We start from the raw sequence: 9,991 nt of genomic DNA, 5'->3' as shown, positions 1-9,991 counted from the left end.
ATCTCATAACCTCAATTTCAAACTAAAGACGAGGCTAATGAAGGCATATGTTTGGAGCGTTGCGTTATATGGCTTTGATTCATGAACAGTGAGAGCTATGGAGACGAGGAGACTTGAAACTTTGGAAACAGAGTAACGAATGATGTAGTGTTCATTAGAGCAGAAGAATAGAGATGTTTTGGCCAACTGTTATGCCACCTATCTTGCCCCAACAAATACTGACAACAATAGTAGAGTGTTGAACAGAAGGGTAAAATTGATGAGTACGGCCATGTCTGCAATATGTGCTCCAAATCATGTCGAAGAAAAGAAGAAGAAGAAGAAGAAGAAGAAGAAGAAGAAGAAGAAGAAGAAGAAGAAGAAGAAGAAGAAGACCTGGGTGTTGACTTGTAAAAGCTTCAGCATTTTTTCTATGTTTTCCTGTGTTCCTGGTGTTTTACCACCTGTATTCAACTTTTTTTTTTTTTTTCTTCCCTTTTATCTGGCTTTCTTCTTACTCTACTTTTAACACTCTACACTTAACATCTCACAACTGAAGATCTGTCCAGGTAGCTCCTCTATGAATATTAAAAGCTGTGCTTTGAATGTAGCTGGGAATCAGAAACAAGCTCGTTGGGGGTTGAGAAGAAATGAATGTGTAATATCTGTGAATGAGGAGGAGAGAGTCAGTCTGTTTGGATACAACAGTATATTGAGATTGTCCTTTTTTTGTTTTCTGTTTGTTTTTCCCTCTTCCCACACTGACCTGTCATTTTGTTTATCCTATTATGTGTTCTTTTTTATGTTCCTTTCTGTATATGGCATATTTTGCACTTGTTTGTTCTTTTCATTAGACTACTTGTAATGATGGAATTTTGCACTTATATGGACAACTTGAAATGTTCATCAGTGAACAATACCAGAGTGGTGTATTCTGACTTTTCTATTCTTAAAAATTGTTTCAGGTCCAGGGGTAATTCGTTTTGTAATGTTCTTCCACACTGTGGAGTTGTTGTTCTTCCTAAAGGATCAGACATACACTTGGTGCAGCAAAGTCTTCCACGTATAACATTTCATCAAGATTCATATAGGTAAGGTAAATATTTAAGCTTGTTTAAAAGAGCTAGCTTTTAGGCTAGTTCAGGTGAATGAAGATTGTGCCTTGCGCTTTGAACTTCAAAAAAGCTACTGGTTACTGAATGTTGCACTCATTGTTTGCTAATACATGCTTCAAATGATTGTGTGACATAGAGCCTATTTTAGGCTATCTATGCTATCATCTTAACTCATTTACCTGCCATGGTCTTGGTGGGCTACAACCTAATTATGTACTGAAATGGTGTAAATGGCAAATAAACTATCATATTATTGAAATTTACTTACACATGTAAAGTAATATCAAAATAAAAATTAAGAAATGTCATTTGTAATTAGTTAATCATTTGTGCAGATGTATTTTTCTATCAAGTTATTTCCACTTTACATGTTCTGGGGGTATATCATTTAAAATTTAGTTTTAGTGATAGTGGTTAAATATTTTTTTGGTTGAACAGGCAAACACCATTCAAGTCAATAGAAGTATGATTGTGAGCCTAGTCTTTCTTTAGGCCACCCCTAACATGGAGACAGTGGAGGAAAAAGATGATCCAGGATACCGTAGTTATTACAGCGTGGTCAATAGTGGCCAAAATCAAAGATGATGATAATAATAATAATAATAATAATAATAATAATAAAAAATTAGCATACAATCCTATTTGAAAACATTTATAGTGTGAATTTTTTTTCTTACAAGACTAGACAGTGAGTACTGAATGAAGGTGAGGATTTAGTAGAAGCTGGAGGTAACAGATGCAAAAGTAGTAAAAATGATTACTGGTACAAGAAAGTTGGAACAACTGCATAGAGGCACTTGCAAAGTCTAAGGAATAAATGCAATTATGAAGCTGCGATTATAAGCCATCTTGTGTGGTGGAGTCATGGGAGGTAAATGATGATGGATACCATATCCTGGACTTTGCTGGAGATCATCTCTTTTTGAATACATTTCTACTACGTATGTCTCTAATTACAGCCGAAAGGAATTCCAGGAGCATATGGTTGCAGGTATGAATGAGATGCTGTAACTTGTCGTGTGGTAAATTGGGAAGCTTAGCATTTTTGAAACGTAAAATTTTTCCTTCACAAGTATTAGATTTATACTCAACATTAATAGTAGGTGTCCCAATCAGTGGCATTTCTGATCCCTTTGGACCAAAGAATTTTTTTTTGTTTTCTGAAGGGGAATTTTCATTTTTAGCTTTATCTATATGCGCCCATCCTGCGCCCAGGTACAACACACAGAAAAAATACTCCAGTAGCTCGTTAACATCTCTGGGTAAATCTTCATGAAATAACTCGGCTTTACGTGAATTCAAAGAGAAAATTGACCGTGTGCGACAATAATTCATCTCCGGATGAACGTCTTCATCCTATCGCATTTTCTATCACCGCAAGTACCATGATTGTAAATGGTATATAGACTTAAGAAATTATCATATATCGGTAATGTAATGTTTTCTTATAGTAATTCTCAAAAATTTACCTTTCATTTATAACTATTATTTAAGTTTAATTTCATAATTAATTACCAGTAGTATAAATAATTAGGAACCTTAAGACTCTGTACTTTGTACAATGTCGCACACATAAGATGTTTTGGCATAACAGCAGGATTCATAACCTAAGCCATGCCACAATAAATAAATAAACAAACAAACAAGTAAATAAATTTGGAGACTGATCAGAAGCCGCTTTTGAATATGTTGCAGACAAAAAATTTGAACTGCTTGACTCCACATCTTCAACGGCTATGAATAAGATTGTGTTACTCACACAAAATAGTTTACACACTAAGGAAGCATATGATTCCTATGGACTGTTTCTCCAGGAACCCTTTGGACAATGTAGAGCAGTACAACTTGGAAGAAGATATAGGTGCATACATAAAGGAAGTGGTCTCGTACATCCAAACAACAGACAGCAACATGCAGCAAATTGTAATAGCTCATCAAGATCATGTGTACAAGTCCTTATTCGACATCTAAATCGCAGGTTGGCCTGAGTATTCGAAGCTCCCTGCGGATTAGCTGCCATATTACAGTGTGAGAGATAAAATCGCAGTCATCGATAGCATGTTGTTAAGGGGTTAACGGCTCATGGCACCAGCTGTGCTTGGGAGGAATTCTTAAACAGAATCCACATTGGTCACATGGGAGTGACAAAATGCCGTCTATGCTCCAGTAACAGTGTTTGGTGGCCCGGCATATCTCAAGACGCAGAGAGACTGGTAGGCCTCTGCCCTCAGTGCACCCAGCACAGAGCTCAGAAAAATGAACCCCTTCTACCAGACAAGATGCCCCCAAGGACATAGGAGCTGGCGGCAATCAATCTCTTCAATACTGATGGAAAATCGCTATTAAGGAATGCTACTCTCACATTTTTGAGATAGCAACACCGAAAAGTTAATGTGCTTTGGAAGTAATAACAAAATGCAAATCCACATTTTGCCAATTTAGCATAACGATAGTCGTCAGAATGGACAGCGGCTCAGAATTACAAAGTTGTACTCCAGCACTATAATACAGCACAGCTTACGGATTGAACCTCAAGTGCATTTAAAAGAATTAATACATTAACTTATGCGTGTTAGAATCCCATACAGTCTTTTAACGGCTTACATCTTTAAACAACTGATTTACTGAATTACATTTTTAATGTACTGACTACAATTTCACGCTAAAAGTATTGTGTGTGAAAAACAACTACAAAGCAAAGTATAAGTTGGACTATGAAAGGAGACATGGTGCAATGAGCCTTCCACCTCCCAACATATGTGCCGGATCACATGTCATCCTTTCTTTTAAAACCATTGTTTATACATGAGGAAATACCTTTTGAATGTTTGTACTATTTCGAGAGCAAGAGGAGAGGAGGTACATCAGAATGCAGTTCTACCTAGTGGTGTACAGGCCTATTCCGAGAATTTTAATTGCCCAGAAATGCTGCCAGAGACCGTTGACTCACAAGTTACCTGGGGATTTTCTTCCCTTCTTGCATCATTATATTCATAACTCAGATTATCGCTGATAAGGTCGAGCTCATGTAGTCAACTTGAGAAGGAAAAGACAGTACAGGCGCTAATTAGTGAGACAGAAATACCGTAGGCATTTCAGTTGTCTGTTAAACATAAGTAACAATGGATTACTTCACGAAGCTGTAATGTTTGTAAATGATGTAAAATCACTTATAGGGGCCGATGACCTTCGATGTTAGGCCCCTTTAAACAACAAGCATCATCAAATCACTTATAATAACTATCTATAAAATACTAACACAGAAATGACTTTGAATAATAAAAAGTAAAGATATGTATGCTTATATTTAAGGTGGATGTTCTTTGCCGTTAAAATGTTAAATTATTTTTACAAACTTGTTTTAGCGGATACCTTTCGTAACCGACATTTTTCCTCGGAACCGACGGTGTCCACAGAAGGGAGGTTCGACTGTAGCAGAAACCATCTACAATCTGTCATTACTGATCTGCATTTAGGGCAGTCGCCCAGGTGGCAGATTCCTTATCTTGTTTTTTCTAGCCTTTTCTTAAATGATCACAAAGAAATTGGTAAATTATTGAACATTTCCCTTGGTAAGTTATTCCAATGCCTAACTCCCCTTCTTATAAATGAATATTTGCTCCAATTTGTCCTCTTGAATTTCAACTTTATCTTCATATTGTGATCTTTCCTACTTTTAAAGACACCACTCAAACTTATTCGTCTACTGATGTCCTCCCACGCTGTCACTCCATGACAGTTCGGAACATACCACTTAACAACATAAAGATAATTTAGAAGTCTCCACCTTATCAATACATTAATTTATTTACTTTAAAGTAGTAAATTCAGTCAGTACCTGTTTCGATCCCTATGGGATCATCCTCAGCTGACACAAAGAAATAGTTACAAAAGCATCACATATGAAAGATTACACCTTGTAAAACTAGTCCAATTAAATCAGACGTTAAAAGTTGTTTGTTAAAATATTAGCGAGTATATCTTTGGTTAAAAGCACCTGCTGTGTGAGGCATATGACCCCACTATGTCTAGACTATTATACATTTTATGGATTTTACATTTGTTCACATTAGTGTTTAGGATATTACACTTAATATAATTGATCTATTTGATTCAAACATTCAAAATTGCTTATTAAAATGATAGACATATTTAGACATATTTATAATAATAGTCTAGACATAGTGGGGTCACATGCCTCGCACAGCAGGTGCTTTTAACCAAAGATATAATCACTAATATTTTAACAAACAACTTTTAACGTCTGATTTAATTGGACTAGTTTTACAAGGTGTAATCTTTCATATGTGATGTTTTTGTAACTATTTCTTTGTGTGTCAGCTGAGGATGATCCCATAGGGATCGAAACCGGTACTGACTGAATTTACTACTTTAAAGTAAATAAATTAATGTATTGATAAGGTGGAGACTTCTAAATTATCTTTATGTTGTAGTAGCAATCAGTACGGAGATGAAGCTAATAGACTATGACATACCACTTAATCGAGCACCTCGTCTCCTTTCTCCCAAGTCTTCCCAGCCCAAACTTTGCAACATTTTTGTAACGCTACGCTTTTGTCGGAAATCACCCAGAACAAATTATCTTTAAACATTAATGTTGGAGGATCATATCCTTGTATTTGTCTGCTAAATATTTTGTAATAATCTCTTGAGTTTGTTTTCTCACTATTTGTTTCTATCATCAGAAGTATATATTTTTTGTATTGGCGTTTAATCCTCCTTATTATTTTTTTGGGTTATCTTTCTTTGTTTTGTGAGTTCCAAGTGTGATTCTTCCATTCTTTTACTCTGTTACCTTAACCAGGTTTGGTGTCCATCTTCCATTGTTTTATCCACCATTGGTGTTTTTTCAAATTTTTTTATTGGGGCTACTTGTTCAGCTGTTTGTTTCAGTTAGGCAATTATTTCCTCTAGATCATTTGTTATTTTTATATTCCTAGTTTGTTCTTTGTGTTCCTTGTTATTTACCAGTTTATGAGGATTGTAGGTTCTCTTCTTTTTGAGGTGGGATGTTTTCTTTGTCAATGGGGTGAATTTAATTTTTATCAAGTAATGATTAGTTTTGGCATCTGTCTGGTCTTTTGCATTGTAGATTTTCCTGTGGTAATTATTATCCATACATGATTCAGTTGCCATTCTCTCTTTTTCCAGTCTGGATTTTTCCAAGTTTTGAGCTTTTTTGGTCTTCCCTTTGTTGACTTTGAGATCATGTCATGGTTTCTGCAGAATTCCACCAGTTTTATGCCATATCTGTTTGCTCTTCTTTGTGCTGGCCACCTCCCTATTACGTCTCTATATATCTTTTCTCTTCCTACCCAAAATCCATCCACATCTTCTCTTTGTTCTTTCTTATTATTTTTATTAATAGTTTGGGCATGGGCATTTATTATTGTGTATATTCTATTTGCAGCTTTTATAGTTAGTCTTGAGAGCCTGGGAGATTGTGCTTTGAATTCTATTATGGACTCAATTATTTTAAGATTGACCATGAATCCCATTCCGAATTGTGGACATTGCTTCATTGCTATGCGGAAGGACTGTTGGTGGTGTTATTCTGACCGAGCGAGTTGGCTGTGCAGTTAGGGGCACGCTGCTGTGAGCTTGCATTCGGAAGATAGTGGGAGTATTCTTCCAATGATAAGAAGAGTGGGCCCAGGGTGCTGACAGTCAATTTCCTGCTAGTATGCTATCTTGAGCCAAAGTCGTGTGTGGACTTGTTTCATAATATGGGCATTGGCAGTCGGTTCTTGCCAAGCCATTGTCTTGTTTCTCGCAAAGGTGTTGGTGATTGTTTTTACCTCAACTAGATAGAGTGCACTAATAGAGATGACTAGACTTCGGTGTCTGGTTGGCCATTTTTGTTCTGTACTTAACATCTGTTCAACACGTACTAAATGTACATAACACGACCTAATAGGTTGAAAGTCGGTTTTGGTTACAATGAAAATTCAATATTCATTGACTTGGCCCTCAACGGGCAACTTAAATGCACTCTATAGTGTGATGGTAGTAGTACCAGACCTGTAGCTCAGATCCTTTCCAACAGAACAAAGATGGCCTTGGCCACCATAGCTCAATTGGTAGAGCAACCGACGCGAAATCGGAAGGTTGTGGGTTCGGATCCCACTGGTGTCTGGTTGGCCATTTTTGTTCTGTACTTAACATCTCTTCAACGTGTACTAAATGTACGTAATACGACCTAATAGGTTGAAAGTCAGTTTCGAAATATAGTTACCCTACACAATGGTTCCTGATGAGTGTTTCTCATTTCTTGAACTCCGGTTATTAGAATTTCTTTGCGATCCATTTTGTCTGTCAAAATTTTGAGTTTCCTTGGTTGTATGATGGAATTTGTGTTGTGTGTTGCGATGTTGTTTATCTGTTCTGTCTTGAGTGTATATTTTGATCTTCTATAAGTCTTGGGTATTTTCAGATGCTCTGATTCATCTAAGTTATCTTTCAAGTGACTGCCCACAGTATCTGAGTGCAGTCTTCCTTGCCTATTTCCAGGCAGTGGACTTTATCCTTAAAAGATTTCCTTCCATGTTTGACTTTCAAAGGTAACCTCGTATTGAGCAAGCTCCGAGTTACAACTATGGTTGTTAATTGTAGAGGTGCTTATGTGTTTGGTCGACGAAAGATAGGCTATTTTATTTTGTTGAAGTCCGCCAGTAAGGTGGTGAGACACCCCTATCTAGCACCTGGGATGCGTAACAGTCTATAATGTTATGTTTTATTTATTTAATTTTTTATTTTTTTATTTTAGCGTAAGTGGTTTACAAGATATACAACACTCAGAAATAATTAATGTGGAAGGATTTGTGTATGACCGTCTGCATCTCTCTCCAAACCATACAACAGAATTGAGAAACTTGAATTTGACAGATTATGGAATACCAGGTAATGCTTTTAATTTATTTTATACATGGCTGTAAACGGTCTTCCAATCTCCAATTAAACATTATACGATAGTGTTGTTGTTTTTTGTTGTTGATATTATTATTATTATTATTATTATTATTATTATTATTATTATTATTATTATTATTATTATTATTATTATTATTATTATTATTATTTCTGCCTTTGTGGCATAATGGTTAATACTGTTAACTGCTGTCTTTGGTGGCTTGGGTTTAATTCTTGATACTGCCTGAAATTTAAAATTTTCAGAATGACAGGTATGGGGTTAAAATGGTACACGCAACTCGCTTCCATGAGAGGGTGTAAAAATATCCGCACCACCTCAGGACGAGGTCACAAATTATAAGGGACAGGACAGATGATCTTCAGTGTCAATCAGATTTCTTCATCCAACTAAGGAAATTGCTTCAAATATATAAAAAGAGAAAAGGCAAGTTTGTGGTCTTAGTGAGTCTTCGTAATCTTCAAAGGATGTAGGCCTAGTCATTTTGAAGTACTGGAGTCTTCAATAATCCTAAATATAAGCAACATTTAACATGATCAATATTTAGCTGGGTGACTGACTGATGAGGATTCCCTCTAATAAACTTCCGCTCAAAATGCCTTATCACTTATCACTAATCAGCTTACTAACTTGCAAGGTGGATATAGCACTAATAATAATCTTCATGAAAGATTAAACAGTTACTAGTTTTTTCTTCAGAGGCTGATCAGAGTTTTATGAATGTTATGCATTTGATGCATTCCATATCTCTACTCTACAACAAATTTAAATAGCACTGTGTCCCCTAAAAGTAGAATACCTAAGTATACTTCTGTAGTGTGAACCTGTGAGAGTAATAAAATAATAAGAATGGAATACCAAAGTTCTTTTCATTCACCAAGGCAACTATAGTTCAAATCCAAGCCAATACTTGTGGAACATTTTAAGAAAAGAAAATATGTCCATGTGGTTTGGATTGGCTGTTATTACAGTATCAGCACTCACTAAAATTACAAACTTACTTCTTCTCTTTTCATATATCTGAAGCAATTTCCTCAGTTGGGTGAAGAAATCTGATTGGCATTGAAGATCATGTGTCCTGACCCGTATAACAATTGAAGCAGTCTTAATTGAAGTGATTCTAGACCTACTTGAATAAACGACAATTAAAACATAAATCATGGACTACTTGTTGTGAACATAAAATGCAATTACTTCAAACCATCAGCTTGAATCTCTTAGTGTCATGCCTAATTACATTGGCTATGATAAGAATGCTACAAATTTTACCTAATACATTCAGGCACTCACTAAGGATGATGTCTGAAGATATGCAAAAAAAAAAAAAATTCTGCTTTGTTTTTATTGAAGTAAATTTTTGTAGCACTATCTATGGGGAAAGAGGTACATATTTGCTCTTCATCAGACACTCACTACCACTTATCAAAGATGTCACAGGTGTAGAATGTATTGGAAGTGGAAAGTGTTTATTGAAGATTTTATTTGTAAACCTTGTTAAGTAGTACTTACTGTATGATCTGAAGTGTGGTGATAAAATATTTTATTTGTATTCCATGTAACTACCTAACCTGTACAGTGCAAATATTTTGGTAACATATGGTATTTGTAACAACTAGATTTCATTTCTATATTTACTGGAACTCTCCAGAAAGTTGTAACTTGAATTTTTGAACAGGGTGTATTGGCCTTTGTTAGTTATGTATTCTAGAAAGTATGTTCTGACTGTTCTGAAAATGGAAGATTTGCGATTGTGCGTATTCGAGAAAATTATTTAAACTTCGCGACTGAAGTAGGAGTTGTGATTGGTGAATCTGGGTGGCGATAGGCAGGCTCCTGCATTCTGATTGGCTACTCCAAGGCCAGGGTTCCCTTTTAAAGAGAGCGAGGCAGCATTTCGTGGTCTGTCTGGCTGTCCGTCTTCTATCTCTTGACTGTCCAAAGTTTTGAC

General features: G+C 35.9%; 1 protein-coding gene across 1 annotated transcript in view; it reads left to right on the top strand.

Annotated features, from left to right (window-relative positions):
- The first annotated feature begins 282 nt into the window (after positions 1-282).
- Positions 283-9,991, top strand: part of LOC137498947 (uncharacterized) — a 70,132-nt gene continuing 60,423 nt past the window's right edge. The window contains exons 1-3 of the mRNA XM_068226822.1: positions 283-389; positions 945-1,070; positions 7,882-8,015. Coding sequence (XP_068082923.1) covers positions 283-389; positions 945-1,070; positions 7,882-8,015 — 367 coding nt within the window. The remainder of the gene's footprint in view (positions 390-944; positions 1,071-7,881; positions 8,016-9,991) is intronic.

This window comes from Anabrus simplex, chromosome 3, assembly GCF_040414725.1.
Source record: "Anabrus simplex isolate iqAnaSimp1 chromosome 3, ASM4041472v1, whole genome shotgun sequence".
Taxonomy (NCBI): Eukaryota; Metazoa; Arthropoda; class Insecta; order Orthoptera; family Tettigoniidae; genus Anabrus; species Anabrus simplex.
The sequence above is the reverse complement of the archived record's forward strand: the minus strand, read 5'-3'. Positions and strand labels throughout refer to the sequence as shown.